Source organism: Labrus bergylta, chromosome 15 (assembly GCF_963930695.1).
Source record: "Labrus bergylta chromosome 15, fLabBer1.1, whole genome shotgun sequence".
Lineage (NCBI taxonomy): Eukaryota > Metazoa > Chordata > Actinopteri > Labriformes > Labridae > Labrus > Labrus bergylta.
In genome coordinates this window covers 6,411,660-6,433,037 of record NC_089209.1, presented here as the reverse complement: position 1 = coordinate 6,433,037, position 21,378 = coordinate 6,411,660, and the positions used below count along the sequence as shown (strand labels likewise).

The 21,378-nt window shown below is 41.0% G+C and overlaps 1 protein-coding gene across 17 annotated transcripts in view; it reads left to right on the top strand.

The window, feature by feature from the left end:
* Nucleotides 1–469: 469 nt before the first annotated feature.
* LOC109988429 (DNA (cytosine-5)-methyltransferase 3A-like) overlaps nt 470–21,378 on the top strand; it is a 65,370-nt gene continuing 44,461 nt past the window's right edge. For 15 of the 17 annotated variants that reach the window (XM_065964228.1, XM_065964227.1, XM_065964225.1 and 12 more), the window contains exons 1-3: nt 470–685; nt 7,070–7,304; nt 17,425–17,532. In XM_065964228.1, the coding sequence (XP_065820300.1) occupies nt 7,236–7,304; nt 17,425–17,532 (177 nt within the window). In that variant the 5' untranslated portion in view covers nt 470–685; nt 7,070–7,235. The other 2 variants (XM_065964211.1, XM_065964210.1) reach the window with 2 other exon arrangements.

Genomic DNA, 21,378 nt, shown 5'->3' with positions numbered 1-21,378 from the left:
TCTGAGCCTCCACCTGCTGCTTTTTTAAAAACCCTTTTATGTTGCCATGTTTTACCCAATATGTGCATTCACGTTCCCAATTAATGAATAACTAAATCAACAGGTAATAAAATGTTCTGTGCAGTGAAGTAAGTTCTGCAGTTTATTCTTGTAAACATGTGTTAATATGTAGGGGAACAAATATATACATTTATTTTGCAGCAACACGGGGTCAATTAATTCCGTTGAATTGTCAGCGTTTAACCGAGTCTTCACGTGCGCTAGTGTGTGTACGCATGGACGTACGTGAGTGTGTGTGTGTGTGTGTGTGTGTGTGTGCCCTGAGTTACGGTTGTAGACTTTAGGACCTCGCGGAAACTTTCTCTCCGGTGTGGCAGCCACTGCAGCGCGTGAGAGAGCGAGCAGGCCGGTGGTGAGAGAGCGAGAGAGAGAGAGAGAGAGAGCGAGCGAGAGAGCGAGAGAGAGAGGGGGTGAGAGAGAGAGAGACAGGCGGGGGTGCGCGAGCCAGCAGCGGAGAGAGAAGACCCGGTAGAGCGCGAGAAGGGAGAGAGAGAGAGAGAGCGAGAGAGTGAGTGAGTGAGTGGAAGAGAGAGAGAGAGAGAGAGAGAGAGAGAGGGGGAAAGAGAGAGAGAGAGAGAGCGACGACCATCAGCGTCCGTGTGTGCCTTGAGGGACGGACGACACGGTAAATATAAACATTACATTTTGGCTCGTGAAGCTGCAGCCATCTCCTAAAGTCATGTCTCGCGCGCTCCGGATGCCAAACCGTTGGTTCCGTTTTAGCAGATGATGTGCGCGTGAAGACGGAGCGGTAACGCACACGGGGCGAGTGAACTTGGTGAGTTATTTTGTGCGTCGGGGAGGAGAAACACGGAAACAACACCTATAGCAGAGGCCTGTTAAACATTATTACGTGATGCGTACAGCCCACCTACCACCGTCAAGCCCTCCAGACAGCAGCAGGTAACGTTAAAGCAGAGCGCACCGTCCTCTTCACCTACCAGATGCACACAGACACATCAGTGCGCGTAACCGGCGCCTCAGCGGGGACGCGCGCCTGCCGGGGTTACTGAGTGCACTCGGTCTGAAACGCACCCGTGTGTGTGTGTGTTTTTTACCTGACCCAGTAAAGCTCATCGTTGCTACACTACTCAGACACGTGTCTCACACCGGCAGCCCGCCCCGCGCACACACACACACACACACACACACACACACACACACACACACTCACACCCCGCCGGGATTACACGCCGTTTAAAGAGAGGCCGTCCGGTAAAGGCCGCGTGAGGTCGCTCCCAATATTAATTGCCATAAAGCTGGATCCGTCGAGCCAGCAGAAACCAGTACGACACGTCCGGCGTGGACTTTAAATATAAAAGTCTTTTTTTAAAGATTATCAAAATCAAAAAAAAAAAAAAAATCATCCGTTAACAAAACTGTCCTGTCATCAAACATCTCCAAGCTGTGTCAACACACAGATAACTATTCAATTAATATATATTTTAAATGTTTGCTGTCAAAGTGTTTTTTGCAGTTGAAGTTGACGTCCCACTATAACATCATGGATTATTTACTTGACTGTGGATTGACTGGGACGATGAAGTGAGGAAAAAAAAGTGAAAACTTATCTCCCAGAGTTCAAGGTGACATCTTTAGATTTCGTGATTTATCAGACTGCGTCCTCAAGCTGTTCAATTAATTGTTACAAAAGAAAGAAGAACAACAGGAACAGCCAGAACCAAATCAGTTACTTAGAGAAAAGTTACCTTTTCATATTCTGCCATTCAACCAACACAGCACTTCATCTCTCTTGTATTTTGAGTCTAAGTCATTAAGGAGTCTGAGGTCATGATTTAAGTTTCCATTACATGATCAAGAAATTGAAAACAACACAATGCACTTGTTTTTTTGGTAATTGCACTATTTTTATTTTATTTTTTGTTTACACTTTTTTTACACTTTTAAGCCAACAATAAATAATTAAGATACTGTCATCTTTCGTATGGGTGTTCAAGCCTCTAGCAGAATAGCTTCGCTGTGATGACTCCATATAAAAACATTAAAATAGATGGATCAAAACTTTTCTGAGGTTTTGCTACGTCATATGTTAGGAGAATTTGACTCATGACCTTAGATTATCCTAAAGAAGGATCACACCTCTTGACAGCTTGGAAAAGTGTTTACAGTTTAGGTTTAAAAAAAAAAACAAAAAACATAAAGATGCCTGCCGTTCAAAAAGCACAAGTTTTATAACCTACTTAATTGTTACAGTAGCACAAAAAGGAGGAAAAATAACGCTTTATACAGTCAAATGTATATATTCCATGCTTTTATTGTGAAGACAAGTGAACCATTTCCCGGTCTTATCCCTGCTAGTTTTCTCTGACTTGACATACCTCTGAAGCTTTTTCTCTGCGCAACCATTTCTCCCTCCCCTGGTGCAGGCTTCAGCTTAGGCCTTTGGCTCTGGTCTAATTTAGACAACTGCTGCATCAAATCTGAAACAATTAGAATTAATTTATACAGACTCTCTCTATAGGAGTGTGAGGTGAGTGTGTGACCTAAATACTCAGAACTTGGAGGAGTTGGTTGGCCCGCAGCCTGGAGCTCATGCAGGGAGCCCCCGGGGGTGTGGGGTGGATACTGTAAACCCATTTCTGTAAAGTTTCCACCCCTGTCTTTTCCGCTGGTAACCCTGGCTGGCTGCTCGTTGTCTTCCCACTAGACGATGTAAGGCCACAGCGTGTGGAGTGACACACTGTACACTACATTTTGAAGAAAGCCAGACTTATTGGCTGCACTCTCACGCTGTGCTTAAATCAAAATCACTGCTGGGATCCAATTTTCTTTTAGGCTCATGCAAACGTTGTATTTGGCTCCTTTTGTGTTCAGATTGGGATCAGTATCTGACACCAGTCGGAACAAATCAGACCCCTGTATTGATTTGCAAGACATACGGGCACAGAAACGTCACACTTCACAAGCTCCAGCACAAGTTAATAAGTGAACTGGACTCCCCGGTTGCTAATGAAATCATTTATGAAGTAATTTGTAATGCTAATGTGCAGTTGAGCTAGGCCGAGGAAAATACGTCAATTTATTTCTTCAGGCCAAAATAACCTCTGTTAAAACAAAGACATGGTCAACAGTTTAACCACAGTTCTAAATCAGTGTGTACTATGTATTATACTAAGAATCACTCACTGGTGACTGTATAGCTGCAAATATGTTAAGAGGTGGGCATCAATACATATGCTAACATGTAAAATCCTAAAGGTATGATCTCTTAGATTTTCGGTTAAATCAATGAATCTTGATTCACTGTCGCAAGCGGTAGATTTTGCTGTGATTTAATTAGAAAAGAGTTGCAGAAACAGTAATTATGATATAAATTGGCACTATCCATTTTTTTCCTAGCTGTTTCAAATATGCAAAAGATGCCAATTTGTGTCGTTGATGTTGCCCTGCATGAATTTGCGTCCAGTGGTGTCCTTGCAATGACTTAGATTCTTAAAGTATGTGAAAAATGTTCCCTGATTTTGCAAAAAAAAAAAAAAACACACCTTTAGAGTGAGGTTTCTGCTGGTAATACACCTGCTGTGACATCCAAAAGTTGCTGCTTCAGAGAACAAGCGTTCGTTCTTCAAAGTAAAAAATGCCATGTGTCAGAATCGGCTTTTAGTAATTGTTTGAGCGGATGTTTTTACTCACATGATGCATATTCCTGTATTTAATTCACAGTGTTCTTGTGATACACTTGCTGACAGTATGACACAGTAGGGATGCTTGTTGGTTTCTGTGTCTGTCTCAGATAAAATGCAGCTGTCATGTGCGGTCTGCAGCATTTTCAGTATCTGTTTCTGTTGACAGACAGATACAACATGATACCTCCTCAGTATAAAGAGAGTGGGAGGAACTGGTGTCAAGAGGGCATCATTGCTAATGGCTTCCTCAGGGCCTCCAAATGGCTTAATCCAGCCCTGTATAGCTGTGATACTTTTCCTCGATGGTGCCTCGATTGTTAATGGCCTTTACATCAGTTTTATCGTTAACTTTGTTTTATATCCAGAGAGCAACAAGAATTGTAGCATTAGTCTTGGCTTGTTCTTTTTTTATATTAGAGTCCCTTATCGTGTTTTTTCGTACTTGCTGGTCACAACCTTTCCGTGTCTGTGAGTTGTTTAAATGTCAGGCAACCGGTGGGCACACGACTGATTTGAGAGGTAAGCAATAAGCTTGTCAACATCTGAAAGTCTTAACATCTGATCTCTGGGACTCCATTTTTATTTGCAAGATGCAGATCAGAGCGGTGTGTCTATATATGAAACTCGTCAATCATGATCTTCAACAAACGCTTTGGGCACACGGCCTGAGCAATGCCTAATGGGTAGAGGTTCAGTTGAAGGTCAATGGAATCCCTAAGAAATCAGAGTTGTGGTTTCCAGTAAGCAGTAGCCTCTCTTCTACTGGATAATGTTATAATCTGTATCCTTTGTTCTGCATTTTAACATCCAATCAGACTCAGAGCAGGGCAAGTTATGTTGAACTGGTCTAAAAAGAGAAACGGCATCGCCTTGTTTATAATATTTGGCTCCTGTCGAGCTCCTCAGCTTCTTTATTTAACTGAAATTTAAGCGTATATGGGCCTAACAGCCAGTGATGGGAATGAATCATTCCGTTGCTGTTTGCCAATCATTTGTTGATGACTTTTAAAAGCCTCAAGAGTTTACAATCGGCAAAAGATAACAGCATGGGATAATAAATCTCAAACTGAGCGTTAGTCAAGTCAGCCTCAGAACAAATCTCTCTCTGAGCCCGGCTGATGACTAATTCCAGCTTCAATTTCTTTTGTTCTTGCTGAGTAGGTTTGTCACTAATTAGCTCTTCTATGACAAATAATTGATAATGAGACAAAAGAGAGAGTGAAGGACGAGTCCAAGTACTTACAAGGTCACACATGGCTGAACTCCTCCTCCCTCTCAGCAGTCCTTCATTTTCCCGCACCTTAAGTGTCTTGAAACCATGTTCAACATGCTGGTTTAATCAACAGGTTTCTTTGCCGCCCACTTGTACTTCTACACTTTAATGACAAATGTGTTCTTTTCTGCTCTTTATAATTTTCTGTTCTCACTAAGGATATGATTCTTTCTTGAGCACTGAATCAAAAACATTTCCAAAAGATGAATAATTTATCTTCATCTTAAACTGATGTATGCTCTATCTTCTCTGAAGCATTACACATGTGAAATTGGCAAGAGGTATATACAATTTGTGGCATAAAAAATCCAATAATAATTGCTTGTCATTTCTTCTCACAAGATTCTTAAAGACGTTTTGCTCTGCTTTATATCATCTTAAATTTAATCCCTGTGGGGTGTTTAAAATGAAGCCCAGTTTCCAAGTTAGCTGGAGACATTGAGGGTTTTGGATGTTGATTGTGTTTTGTGCAGCACATTTGTCCTGGATGGCAAGGAGTGTATTTGTCATGAATTTACTGACACTATCCAATTTATACTGATGTAGTCGTTTGCTTCATTATTTCGCCCGGCACAATAACTGTTTAGCCCGTTGGAATAACCAAAAATAGTCCACATTGATTGATTTGATAAACTCTTGAATTTGCAACTATTACTTTCATAAATGTCATTATAGTTGTCAGCGCAGCCTTGATAATTCATCATTTGAATAATGATGAATTATCAAGCGCCGTTAAAACTAAAGGCCCAACTAGGGACAAGCTTTGGAAATGAGCTATAAACTCTCTTTGCAGAACATCCGTTTCATGTTCTGTACTGAAACTTTGCTCCCTATTAAAACAAATGAATTCAAGTTAAAAATAACATTGCACATAAATAGTTTTTATTGTGTGAACTTAGAAATTTCAGATGCTGATTCGCATGGGACTTATGTTTGGGCATGACCTCAGTTTGTTTTGGAGAATTAAGTTACTATCTACTAACAATTCAGATTAAATGGCATAAAAATTACACTAACTATTACACATTTCTGGAGGTCCTCGGTTAATGTTCAGTCGAACAAATCAACCTATTTAAAGATGTTACCTTAAAGGAGCAAACCAGCAGGTGTTGCAGCGATGGAAGCGGGAAAGCGAACTGGTTCAGATAGAAGTGATTGTACCCGACCTAAAAAGCCTCTTTTGAAAAATGGAGAGAGGTTAGAACACAGAAAGGTTTACAGACCCATGCAGAGCTGGATAAACACTGAAGCACTGTGTGCATCTACTCTATGGAGGAGGGGGCGGGGGGAGACAGCTCTCCAATGTCTTGAATGTGTACTGCAGTACCCATTTTAAACAGTAGGTGGTAGGGTTACATACTGCTCCTTTAAATTCTGCGAACTTGTGATGGAGTTATTGTTATGTTCAATTTATTTGTATTATGAAATAATGACTACGATAGACAGGACTATCTATGATAGTGGATTTTGACAGCCTTAACACACTAGGTACCTTTGTTGCATGTCTCTCTCTTTAATCTTTTTCAAACCCTCTCATCTCTTGGGGAGAATGAGGGCTTTACTTTGGCCTCAAAAACATCAGATACAAGGAACGATAAACAGATTTAAGGTCACATATGAAAGTGACCCAGAGTGGTCAGCTTAAAACGTCAGCTTAAAATGGGATTTTGTTTCTTTTTTTATACCATCGTTAAAAATTTAGATTTTTCCTACATTGACCTGCCGTATGAAGCAGCCTTTTTGTGTAATTAAGTGGGACAGTTTTATCCGGCCTCATCAATCACACAGTGACAGCCATGATGAAAGCCGCCCTGATTCCAGCAGATTCCTCTGAGGACACCTGCGTATTGTATGTGTGTATGTGCTGCTGAGAAAAACAATAGTTTCTGGGGTACCATCCATCATGTACAATAAGACAAACATACACACAAGTTGTGCAGCTTAACCTTGGGGCAGAAGGTGTATGTGTGTGTGGAAGGATGGGTAAAATGTGCATATACTAAACTGAAAATTATTTCTTCAACTTTGTAATGTTCCTTTAGTGTAAGTTCACTCATGTTGGACTCTTTGTGTGTTTTTCTTTTCTCAGGAGAAGAAGAAGACTGAGCGAACGATTGATTGTCTCACCGACCGACAGACTGACAGTCAGACAGACTGAATGAAGCTGCACCTGGTGCTTCTGAGGGCTTTTCCCATGTTTTGATTTACTCCATTTTTTATTTTCCAAACGTGCTTTCACCGAGCAGCTTCTTGCCATGCCGTCCAACAGTCCTGCTGTCGCCGAGCCGCCCCAGACACCGGAGAACGACGCCGTCAACGACGTGGTGAGAATGATTATTGTTAATACACAGTGATGTTTTCCTTTCTGCTGATGATTATACTAATACAGCTATACACTGGTGAACACAAGTAGTGCAACTCCTGCTTTCATGGCTGACATGTGAGTAAACTAGCTGACCACCAAGTCAACACAAGACATTTATGAAGCTTAAAAGTATTAACTTCAAAGTTTGGAATCAGGAGTGTGCACATACACAGATGTCTATAAATGTTTGTTTCCACAACATAAGATATTATATTAATATTGATTAAATGAGGGGGCATAAATGTTTGATTTATGATCATCTACTGCATGTACTGCTTGTGTCTGCTAAATGTAAGAATGCAGTTTTTCCTGTGTGTTTCGAGATGTGGAAATTGTACATTTAGTAAAATTTTATAATAGGGAAGATGTACTCGCTGACAAATTCAGAGATCTTCTGTACTTTATATTCCCTTTGCTAAACGCCTCTTTTTCATGCATAATAGAGCAAAGAACTATGTGGCATTAGTGCCAACATCCCAGTTTCTGACTGGTTGTAGAACAAAAGTTTCTCCAAAATGGAAGCAAAAAAAACCAAAAAAACCAAAAAAAACGCTCTTACATTTGAAAAAAGTTTGAAACAAAAACGGTTGTGAAAGTCAAACAGAGTATTCCACCAGTGCAGAGACTCTGAGAGAAAACAGTGGTGAGGAAAGCAGATCCTTTGCCAGCATTTTGTTCAAATGGTGCAATCATTGCAGAAGCTAAACTGAGAATAAATTGTTGAGTCACAACATAACAAAAATAAATAAATAATCTTAATAATATGATTATGGGCGGCTGTGGCTCAGTTGGTAGAGTCGTTGCCTCTCAACTGGAAGGTTGAGGGTTCGATCCCCAGATTAGCAGCATGTCCGATGCATCCTTGGGCAAGACACTTAACCCTGAATTGCTCCCTCTGCTTCGGTGGTGGTGTGTGAATGGATTAGTGTTGTACTTACTCTCTGATGTACGTCGCTTTGGATAAAAGCGTCTGCTAAGTGAATTGTAACTTTGTAACAATAATAATATATATTGAAATGCAGTTGGAATTTAGGATTTTCCTAAAGGCAGGGTTGGTAATTTTCTCACTTTGTCCTCGTGGCAGCAGTTTCAGACGTTAACAATGACTATATAGAAATGATGATCCATCTTTCTGTTGGTGATCTTGTTTGTTTTTGTAGCTCTTGAAGAGGCGTCAAGATGAATTTCAGTCTGTTTTATTACAGCTACAAACTCCTCAGAGGAGCTTTAAAATAGTGTTGATTTGGCCCAGGTTCAAATCCAGCCTGTGGCTTCTTTCCTGCATGTCATTCCCAACTCTCTCTCCCTGATTTCCAGCTCTATCCACTGTCCTATCTCTCCAATAAAGGCACAAAAAGCCCCAAAATAAATCTTTAAAAGGTAAACACTGAGCCTGATTCATCGCCTTTTATAATTAATTCAGTGGTGTTTTCCAAAATATATAAGATGTGTCAGAATCAATTCTTTATTTGTATGGCGCCAATTCATAACAGATGTTATCTGGAGACACTTTACAAAGACTTGGGTTGGGAAGCGGAGGGTCGCTGGTTCAAGTCCCATTTGTGGACCAAAATCTGGAAGTTGGTCTGGTATCTGGAGAGGTGTTAGGGGACTTTCTGAGTACTGCTGAGGAGCCCTTGAGCAAGGCACCGAGCCCACAACCGCTCTGGTGCGCTCCCTGCGTAGCAGTGTGTAGCAGCCCCCACTGACATCTCTCCACTAGTGAATGTCCACAGGTCCTGTTTGTGCATGTGTGTGTGATTCAGGCCTGTGTGTGTGTGAGAAGCATGTCTCAAGTGTAAACCAGAATTTCCCTCAGGGATTAATAAAGTTTATAAAACTCAAAAAAATTCATATTCAAAATATACCTTCTCTAGTTTTTTGTCATGTTTGAGTGTACGAGCAAGGTGTCAGTGCTGTAAAGGAAGTGCAGGTGGCAGTTTATTGATATATTGCTGAGTAAATGTAGTTACAACACCTTATTAGTGTTTTTGCATGCAGTAACTGTGGCTATAAAAGACATCAAACATCCCCCTCTTTATGTAGTGTCATAAAGTGTGCCTATGTAAACAAACATAAAGATAAGATAGGCCTGTGTTGACTCTCAGAGGGGAACATGGGAGAACAAAGACAGAAGACGTGTGGAGAAAAATGAATCAGGAACGATAAGTTATTACAGGTTCATCTATTTAGAAGAAAAATAATAAACAAGACAATACAATGAACCTATAATAACAAGGAAATATTGATTCAGTTGAGTAGTTTGTTTAATACAAGAGAACAGGATACACCAGATGTCATGTATGTAATCTAAAGTGGAAAAACTTCACTAAAGTATTTGTGAATAAACTATTTATGCGAGTCAAATAGTGAGATAAATGCACTTAGTTCTGCACTATTTAACCACCTTTTGTTCTACTTCAGTCTTAGCAACCGTCACTACGGTACGGCCTCCATTGCTGTTATTATTCTTGCTGCTATAATTACTAATGTTCAGTTGCTACTACTGTTGTTTTTGCATCTTAACAAGCATCATCGCTTTTACTACAGCTGTCATTACCTCTACTACTTTGGCTTCTAGGCTTGCAGTTAAGCCAACACACACAGAAAATGTGGTGAATAAGTGTGTGTGTGTGTGTGTGTGTGTGTGTGTGTGTGTGTGTGTGTGTGTGTGTGTGTGTGTGTGTGTGTGTGTGTGTGTGTGTGTGTGTGTGTGTGTGTGTGTGTGTGTGTGTGTGGGGGGGGGGGTGTGTAATAATTACACTTGCAGTTATTTATTTACATTTACTTCAGGCCTTTCTGCATTCCACACACCACACCACTAACCCGACCACATGCAGGTGAAAATCAAACAGGGTTTCAAGTCTTAAACACAAATCTGTACGTACACACACACACACACACACACACACACACACTCACACACACACACACACACACTCTCACTCCCTCACACATTTCCACTCTGTCAGACATACATGAGGTGAAAAATGGCTCCTTTCATTTGCTCCCCCAGAGCCCAGGGCAGCCCTCGTAAATCTGTGAGAAGTTTGAAGTTCATTGTATGGTGCTGCTATATAAAGAGCCGTCTCACTCACTCACCCACTTCCACATACACACACACTGGCACAGGGCCAACAAGTGAAGAGTTTCTCCTGCACAGTTCCCCCCCCCACCCCTTCTTTTTTTTACTCCGGAGTCTGTTGTGCTTTTAACTTCCAGAGACTTAACGCTCTCTTAAGGAATAAAAAAAAAAAAAAGGCTGGAGGGGAATCAAAGTGAGTCACAGAGTTTGAGGATAGACGGGAAGGAAAGACAAGGAGATAAAAAGAAGATGTCAAGTTTGACTGAGTGGTGTTTAAGTTTCTGAGCTTCTTAAGTAATGCTCAGAAATCATTTTTAAAGCCTATGGTTCTTTAACACCGCCCTTTATAAACCTGTTAAAACGTTTTTTGGATGTACAGAAGCAATTTAAAGATGGAGAAACAAATAAAAAATATTGGAATTAAATGCGCACATGATTTCAGTCGCTAGGCGGGCCTGGGAATTGCAAGGTTACTCAAGAAACGATACGGTACAGTACAGTAAGATATGATATGCGATAGGTGCTTTATGGTTAGGATAATATCCTGATACAGCAATTCTGGACCCAAAAGCACGACTCAGATAGGCAGGATCAAGTGATAACAAAAAGGTTTATTCCAAAAAGTGACTCAAAAGGTGCAAGGAGGAGGGGTAGTGCGAGGTTCCCAGTGTCCGTGATCCCAGAGTGGTGTCCCAAAAAAGCACAGGTGAGGTGAAGCAAAAACACGAACAGCGATCTGGCGCAAGGCAAGAGAAGAAAAACGGGGGTTAGCTACACAAGCTATCACAAAGAGCACTAGAATCCAGAGATGCCAAGAGAGGACAATACCACGCGAGCAGGTGAAACAATCTGGCGCCGAGGTGAAGCAGAAGGAAGTCTTTGTAGTCGAGCTCCTGATGACCAACTAGCTGCACCTGGCGCCGCCTGGGAACATGAGCCCCGCCCACCAAACTCACACAGACAGGAGAGAGACACAAAAATCACACTGAAAAGAACTCAGATTTTAAAATAACAATGCCACTTTAAATATAAGGACTAAAAGACCACTGCCTTTGAACAACCATGTACAGAAAGGCCACAACAGAAGGGGAAGGAAGGGCTGCCATGATGTGAATCATGACAATTAGCTTATACATCATGATATCTGACTAACTGAAATATATATAGTGCCCCAAAATGTGCAGAATCCATGCATTTATTTACTGCAGTGTGGTGTCAGTTTCTCTTATCAGGCTTCATCCTTGTCAACTTCTTCTTTAGCCAATTAACCTCCGTTCACGTTACCCTCATTCATGTCAAAAGCGCCGTCATGAGGAGTCATTAGGTCGTGATCTGCTTGGTGAAAATGCCATGGAGTTCTGTACTTTTCGGTTCATTAAAATATAAATATTTGGGATGATAGCCCAGCCGTTTTGTTGCGCCCCATGGACAGAGGCTAAAGTTCTCATTAAAGCAGCTTTGGGTTCCAGTCAGACCTCCGTCCTTTGCTGCATGACGTCCCCCACTCTCTCCTCCAAACATTTCCTCTCTCTTCAGCTGTACTATCCAATACAGTTACAAAAAACAGAAAACAAAAAAACATTTATTTATCAATATTTGGCGCCAATGAGGTAATGATTGTATAGCACGAATCAGAAAGGTCAGAAGGGAAGGTCAGAATTTCAAAGTGATTTGATCTTTATTTGAGCATTTTTATAGCTAGAAAGAATTAAGTAAGCACTGCCCTGTTTCCTTAATGCTCTGATGGTAGCCAAAGCATTGAAATCTCAGGTCGTATTTCTTTTCAGGTGTCCATCTTTACTCTATCTTCATATCTTCACGTTGCAACAACACATGACAGTTCAAAGACTGTTGAAATGAACAACTTTCTTTGGGGGGGATTCTTAACAACTTGATGATGTGCACAGTGTTGTCATGTCCCATCTATGACGCCTTAAGGCTACAGTATTCTTGACACAAACTACCTGTTATGATCAAAGTGTTGAAAGCTGCTCTGAATGGAAAACATGCGAGACGGACCAGAAAAATTAGACATCAAAGCCTCCTCCTGTCCTGGCTGCATCAAACGCCCTTCCTGCATACTCTCACATAATAGAGAAAGAGAGCAATTAAGTCCCACCTACACTGGAGGGAAAAACTATTTATCACTCTACTTTGTATTGCATCAAGGTGCCCTCTTTTTCTTTTACCTGAGTCTGCTAGCAAACAAGAGAGATATGCTGTAAAGCTGCTGTGTGTCGGGATGCACTCAGAACGTAGTCTTTGTAAACATCACTCCTAAAAACCGTTGATTGATCATCAGTAGGAGGACTGGAAACCCTGTAGGCCTTTGTCCCTCAGTGCTAGATCTTAACATCTACCACACCATATCTATCTGTACAAAGGAACGTATTTGTTCTCTTAACTGCTTCATCATGGAATATGTACCAGAATCAATATGAAGTACAGCAGAGAAGGAAGGAGGTGCAGGAAATGAGTCCAATAAAGAGAGAGAGACAGAGAGGAAAACGTGTGGATGTGGTGGAAAGAAAGAAAGAGGACAAGCTGTCTGCTGCTGATGGGATCCTCCTCTGCACGCCTGGTTTCGCTGTCTGGTTGCTTAGAAACTGCAGTGGCCTAATATAACCTGCCTGTAGACAGAAATAGACCAAAGATATATGGACTGATTGGCCAGTGTGCGTGGGTGTGTGTGTGCGTGGGTGTGTGGGTGTGTGTGTGTGTGTGTGTCAGTGTGTGTTCATAGTATTTGGTTGAATTGTTTTCTCAGTCTGTTGGATTATATTGAACTTTTTTTCCCCCCCGCTCGTAGTACAGTACAGTAGCATGGGCATATGGCGGGCACACCAGGCAGAAAAGGCGAAGGGCCATCACCCTTTCTATCCAGTTGCTATGCTGATCGTCAGGGAAGTGACATCAGAGTGTTTAGTCAGCATGATGGGCCCCGTCGGAGACAGTTGCTAAGCAGTTTCAGCACCTTAGCAACCACTCCGGTGTCACTGCAACAGAGGGTCGACATAGAGAGAGAGGGAGGAGGACAATAATGGAAACACAAGGCTGACAGCAGGCAGAGACAGTCAGGTCGTATGCTGATAAGATGCTGGTCATTCACTGACGATAGTGGGAGAGTGAGCATGATTAATTTATCTACAGTGTGAGTACAGAAACTTTAAAACAATGCTCGACACGGTGAAGGGGAAGAAAAACAGCTTCTTAGTTTGAATCTGTCTGAAGGAAGATTGAGATGATATGTCAAACTGTAGACGATGTATTTTACAGCCACTTGACAGGCTGGGATACCGCCATGTTGTTTATTCTTAATAGAGATACCAAAAAGGCTTTACCTTTGGGCCATTTTTTTTACAAAATTAAACCTGGCAATTAAAGGCAAGGCTGGTGTTTTTCTCCAGATTTTTAAGATTTGGGTTGAAATTGTCTTTAGGTCCTGACAGAAATTAATAACTCATGTGTTCTGAAAAAGGAACAAAGGAAATCCGTCATCTGTCTCAGTTTGTAAGTCTGTAAAAACTTCAACCAATGTCTGCCACGAGGTGCCAATCTGATGAACCAATCAGACGCCTCTCTGTCTCCCTGCTCATCCTGCAATAGTCCACACTCAAAGTGCGTCACCGATGACGGAGTTTATATTCTGAGTTGGTCGTTGTGAGTCGTAAAAAGGCGTGTGTTTTTTTTTTTTTTTTTACATGTATAATAGTAAAGTGTAGTGTTTACTTACCGCTGAGTGAATGAGAGGAAGTAGTTTCTACAGAATGCAAGCGATGAGCTGAGGTCCACTTCTTGACTGACAGTGAGGGGGCGTGGCTTTTGAGGGAGCACAGAGGGGAGGGGGTGGGTGTAGACGGAGCACTGAGGGAATGCTACTTTCAAAATCATGTATTAAAATGTTTACCTGACTGGTACAAAAAATGAAATAGGTCTGATTAGTTATTGTCATCACTGGAACACAATGTACAAGCACTCAGGCTCCATCCATGAAAATTTAAAGGTCTACGGTCGCACCCCATGTATGGAGGCTAGTCTTCCAAGCGGGCTGCCCAGGTTCGAGTCTGACCTGTGGCTCCTTTGCCGCACTCTCTCTCCTGATTTCCTACTCTGTCCACTTTCCTATCTGAATAAAGGCATAAAAAAAATCCCAATTATTAACCTGACAAGAAGCAGTCTTAAACATCCCCCAAAGACCCAAACAAACTTTCAAAGCAAATCTCTCCACACTCTACTGATCAGTATCTGTTTCTTTAATTCCTGCATGGATCGCTTGGCTCTGTTATCTTAACCTTAAGCTTTCAGCAAGTGGAGAAAAGCTCTGATTAAAAACAATAATCCTCCTAACTGCTACATGTAAAGCTGCCTGTTCTGTTCATTAACACCAGAATCTTACGGTTCTCTTTTATAACTGAGACGTTTATTTCATTCTTACCTGAGGCGGCGGTGCACATAAAGAAGGTAATGCATGTAATGAAAAACCTCTGCAGCTGGTAAATTTCTGATTCCTGGCTCGTAATAAAACCCTCTTAAAGTAACAGGTACCGCACCTGATGAAGACACATTCAAGTTTTGAGTACCTGACTGAAGATGCAACAGGTGTTGCTGATTTTATTTCCCTCTTTCACATTTATTTTTGAGTCCAATACAAATCCTGCTCAAACCTGAGACTCACAGCTGCTCAAAGCTTGATAAGAGCGTTTTTAACTCTTAAATTATTTAGGAAGGGGGAGAGCTGTTTGAAGGCTAAGGGCTAAGGTAAAGTGAGCAGATTTCTCAGAACACACAAACAGCGCATATTCAATTTGGGAGTCTCTAATGGAAATCTCATCCACTTAAATCACTCTGACTCTGACTACCCGCTCTGATTATCAATCTCATTATCTAAATAAACCCAAAAAACCTAAATGATCAGTCAGAAAGCCAGATGTTGGACGAAGTTTGGAAGACTGTGTTTGAGTCTTGTTTTTTTACCGAACAAAAAGGACATTTAATATGAGCAGGTATTTTTCAAATAGTGATAACAAACTGGATCAGGTGTAGTCCAGGTGTGAGCTTTCCACAGTAGATACAGTTTCTTCTTCATGCATGTCAGTCATTAAAAACGTACTACCCAAGGTTGTTAGAGGCAAGTTGTTTATCAAAGTAATTGAGGGATGGTTGCCAAATCTGGAGCGCCGTGGGATGTATTTCAGCTTCTCCAGCTTGAGATGACACATTACTGCCCTAACCCACTGTGTGTAGGATGGAGGTGATGAATAGAGCAGGATGAGGTGACTATGGTCTCTGTCTGGGAGCTAGGGAGAAATTCCAAAAACACCAGTTAGTGGGTTTGGTGTGATTAAAATGACATCTAAAAGCTAAATATTTAGATGTTGCTCTATGTGTCTATGACAAAAAATTGTCCTTTGATTCTTTACGCCTGAATATTATATCTGTCTCACAGTTGTGTGGTTAAACTTTTCATTCAGCACACACAACGTGATTGGCTGTTGGCAGATAAAATGCCGGGTCAATTTGTCGCAGTGCTTTGGGCACTGGAGCATATTAGTTCACTAAACAGTCATGAGTTGTTGTACTTAAAGTCAAAGTTTCAAGTCAAGCAAGCAAACCTCATTCTTCAAGCTCCTTTATAAGTCATGCTGTGGTGGAAAGATGTTATCTTCATCTAGTCAAGCACTGTTCTTAATTACATTTTGCGGTACCTTTATTGTATTTCTTTAAATTAACATGTAATACTTATTAACTCCTGCTCCACAACATCATTTGTAAGATGTAGTGACTTTGAAGATGAAGATAAAAACAGAGAAATTAAAAATGTGATCATGATTAAACCTTTTTTAACCTGTGACTCTTGAACAGAAGCCTTTTATCATTTTTCAACTACAAACCTGAAGTGTGTGCTTTTATTTCTCCTACCTCAGTAATCATCATAAGACTTCTCCATTTTGTCTTGTGACCTTTTTTGAACGATAAGACTGGATAGAAAATAAAATCCAAGTTTGGAAGTTTCAACAGAAATTCCTTTTTAAACTTTGAAGCGTCGATATGATCAATTTAATGAAGTCATATAAAAGAATATAATATAAAAGACTGTCCACTGTTGATAGCATACTTGGTTGTCTGTACATGTTCACCTTTAGTTAAGCCAGAATTTGGATGCAGGACTTTTACTTAATGTGGAATATTCTTTATTTATATTCTTTCTGTTTTACATGTATTTTAAAAAAAGGCTTCCATCGTCTTTTCATCCCAAACTGTAAACGTATCACATCACTAGCTCTCTCTCTGGTTAGAAGCTTTCCAAGACAGACTTTTTTTTCCTGCTGTGCTTGTGACCCATTGAACTCACTATCTCGTCAGCAGACAGGTGCAGCAAGCTATTTTTATTTATACATGAGTGTAAAATTACACCACTGTGATTCTACAACTTCATACTGCTCAACCACTTTGTGTCTGCTGTGAGCCGAGCAGAAGAACAAACTGCTGAGAGAAAAATAACCAGGTCCAATACTTCACTCGGGGTGTCATTTTAAGGCACGACAAGAAGTCATTTGTTCACTCAGGTTTTTGAAAGGACAGCAGACGCCGGTCTTAATGTGATTTTTATGTAGTTGTCGTGTATTCCTGCTTAGATGAATACAAAGCAGGTTGAGGAGGAGCAAATAGCGCTTCAATTCTGCAATCAAGTGATTTCATGTTTTTCTCTTTTATGCATTACCATTTAAAGTGTGAACGTTGAAGTTGTGTATAGATCATAAAACTTGTTAAATTTAGCTTTCCAAAAAAATATGCCAAAAGATTTCTTTGCCCCTGTCAATATGCTTACCCTCTGTTCATGCTTCTCGTTATGCAGCCACTCACTCGTAGTGTTGCTTAAGCATATCTCCTCGAGGCGTTTCTTTAATGCTGCCTCACTGCTGACTTCAATTATGACTCTATACAGCTGTGACTGGGGCTCAGTGTTTGATGTGGCTTTTCTATAATTGTCTAGAGCGAAGATGGAGCAGACCAGGACAGTCCAGAGGAGGGGACGCCAGCGAGTCCCCGCAACAAGCGCAGAGTGGGTCGCCCTGGCAGGAAACGCAAACAGCTGCTTCCTGTGAGTACTGTAATTACAGGCTGTCTTCGGCCTTTTAAACCCCACGATGTGGCGAATGATTGATTGCATATTATTCACCTACACCAAATCCACCGTCAAGCCTGGAAAAGAATATTTGCATGCACTGTTTCTCCAGGAACGCTATGCTTGCACTCGCACATATTAGCTGCTGCTCAGAAGCACTCACAGGAATCCGAGGAGACACTTTCTGTATTGAGTGTTATATTTGAGTGTGTTTGACACCTAATGTGTCAGAGCACTTGCCCTCTCACAGCAGCTTCCATCAGCGGCTTTTCTTCTGCTTTTTGTGTTACTGTAGACATTTTTTTGAAGTGCTAGCAGTGAGAGATTCCCTCCACACATTGACTGATTGAACGGCTGATGAGTCAATGTGCAGACAATCTTGCTTCCTTTCCTCATCATTTTGTCATCATTTTCATTTGTGAATCCGGCCATTCCCTTAAATTGTACACGTACTTACTGTTGAGACGTTCCCTGAATTTGTAATATAAGTAAAACTACGATTTATTAGAAGTAATGGGATAAGCTCAGGCCGCACATTCTTCCAGCATTGTACAAGGAAAGGTTAAATTAAGTTTGTCACAGCATTAAGCCTGAGCAGTGAGACTGTAGATCAAAATCTGCTCAGTTAAAATTCTTTGTTATGGCCAAAATGTTCACTTTTTGAAATCCTCCTGTTGTTTCAAACGTCTTAATGTGCACCAACAGACTTATCAAACGGCCTTTACTCACCTTCTTCCATTTTGTTTGGGATGCATGAAAGAAAAATCAAGTGACCAAAGTTGTTTTTACTAACTACCTAAATATTAGCTATCACTATATCACTATATTCAATGCTTGTGACTGACAACTAATCATCAATAACTCTTAGGAAATAGGAATTTACCCGATGTAACCTTTGCTCCAAACAGGCTTTACAGGGCTTCAACTATCTTTTACTGAAATACTGCTGGTTGTATTATTTACCACTTGGAGTGAGTTAAGGCCTTAAGAGAAAAACTCATGCAGGTAACACCAGCAGGATACTGATGGATAGATCTCAGCTCTCTGCAATGACTTTGACATGTTCCAGTGTGATCATAACTGATACAAACGATGGCTTCACCTCTCTTTTTGTTTTACACTCCTGTCGATTTAAGCTTGAGTTTGTGAGTTAAGCTTCACGTCTCGTTATGTGACAAGATGTTTTTGTGTGTTTGACTTTGGAACAAATGACATGTAACCAAGGCTTCTTCATAAGTCAGTGAGTTCAGGGGGGTTATGCCACAATTTGCATAAGAAAATGGATAGAGCAGGAAATCTGGTAGAGAAATTGGGAAATAAAAATAATAATAGTAACTTAATTTATAAAGCACCTTTTAAAAAAAGATGGGTTTACACGTGCTTTGACATACAAGCAAAAGCAACATTAAATGACATTCAGGAAAGGAGCCACAGGTCGGACTTGAACCTGGGACACCTAGTATTGTAAGATTACACATGGCTACTTTTTCATCTATGAATAAACATGAACTCCCTTTCTTATGGTTTTCAAAAGCGTATTAGAAATCAATATCAACATAAACGGCTTTACATTGTAAACCAAAATAAATAAATCATAAAAGGTCTAGCAGCGGCTGGAAAATCTACAAACACTGTGAGTGGGCAGTAATCCCGTCATCGATGCAGAATCATCCACATCATCAGTTGGGTGCTCGATGCCTTTTGTGTGTAGTGCAGCGAGAGTTTTTTCTTTCCATTCATTCTCTTATCGGCCACCTTGTATGTGTGTTTGTGTGTGTGTGTGTTTGTGTGTGTGCGCATGTGTGTGTGTGTGTCTTTGTGCTGACTGAACTCTGTGGTCGAATCAGCAAGTCAATATAGCTGATCAAACAACCCTCAAAAGAAAGCAATACTGACTGAGCGAGAGAGAGAGAGAGAGAGAGAGAGAGTGTGTGTGTGTGTGTGTGTGTGTGTGTGTGTGTGTGTGTGTGTGTGTGTGCGTGTGCGCGCATTTATGTGTGCACGAGAGCAGGTCTGATCATGCTTTGATGTCTGAGCTATGACAAGGTAGGCAGAAAAAATGTGGCTCCCATCAAACACACACACACACAAACATACTCACACACAAAAAATTATGCAAAATGTGAACATGCAAACACGAACATGTTGCTGCAGATAACATTTAAAACATGTTAGTAAGTTGTTTTTGTTTTGCACTCCCTGTTACCGCATTGCAGTACAACTATATATAGTAGTAGTAAAAGTAGCTGTATTTGATTTTCTTTTTGTGCCTTTATTGGGGAGACAGGATGGTAGATAGAGTCGGAAATCAGGGAGAGAGAGAGAGTGGGCAGTGACATGTGGGAAAGGAGCCACAGGTCGGATCCAACCCGGGCCGCCCGCTTTGAGGACTGCAGCCTATGTACATGGGCCGTGCAAACTAACCACTCAGCCATAGGCGCCCCATCAAAGGAAAATGTAATGTACAGTTGGTGTGACAATGATTGCACAAGTTCTGGTGTTAGCTTTAGTATTTTTAGTACCGCTAACAGTAGTAGTAGTAAAGTTGAGTTAATGGTGTGTTAAAATGCAAAGTAGAAGCTGTAGCAACAGTGGTTCTGCTGTTTGTAGGATTAGAGATTATATAATACAAGCAGAAGCTGTTTAAGAATGAACTTTGGTAGAAGAAGTATAATCATAGAACTTTTGTGCCGAAGATGTAGAAGAAGAAGATATCCTTTATTAATCCCAGGAGGGGAAATTGACTTTTACACTCTGTTGTTGTTGAACATGCTTCACACGCATAGGCTGAAATACACTCACACGCACAAACAGGATCCCATGGACATTCACTCATGGAGAGATCAGAGTGAGAGGCTGTACGTGAAAGAGCGCCCGAACAGTCGGTGGTTCGGTGCCTTGCTCAGGCACCTCTCGAGCTACCACTTTATTTTCCAGACTTGGTCCGCACCTGGACTTGAACCAGCGACCCCTCCCAAGTCTGAACCCATTTCCCGACAAACTGAGCTGCTGTCGTACAAAGCGGTGTAAGTGTTCCTATAATTGTAGTAGTGGAAGTTGCCTTAGTGATGATATAATTAGTAGTAGTAGTAGTTGCAACAGCAGTCGTTGTTGTCCTCGTGGTTGCAATATGTTTTGTGTTAAAATGTTAGTTCTCGTATCATTAAAGGTACAGTTAGTAGCATTGTAAACACAACATTCAAACTGGGGCCCTCCTCCTGGGCTCATCGCCTCCAGAAGCACACGCTCACTGCAGGATGTAGTGTGTATGTTTACAGCTTGTGACACTGCAAGCTACCGAACGCTAGCACAAGCTGACAACAAGGTCAGCTGCAGTACCATTAATGGCAGTGGTGTAAAGTTCCCATAGAAGTAGCAGGCAGAAGTAATCAAGGTACTTTTAGAAGTACACAAATACGACAAGAAAGTAGTGGTGGTATTTGTTGCAGCAGTTGAAGGCAATGGTGTAAGATTTAATGGTAGCAAAATATTGGTCCTCAAGGTATTTTAGCATTGATAATAATAAAACATTTTGTTTAAAGGCACCTCTCAGGAGACTCAAGATCACCTTACGGATACAGCAACAGTAAAAACATTAGTATTAATAGTGGTAGTATGAGCGAAATGGTGCTGTTAATAAAGCCGCAGTAACATGTTTACAGTCGTGTCACTGTCAATAAAAACAGCAGCTCTGTTAGTTCAGGTAAATATAAGTAGTAGTGAGTGTAGGAATGCTTTTTATTATGATGATGATAGTGGTTGACGTTTTCTACCAAGAAGTAGCTTGTGGAAGATAAATTTATAAGAGCACCCCTTTGCCAA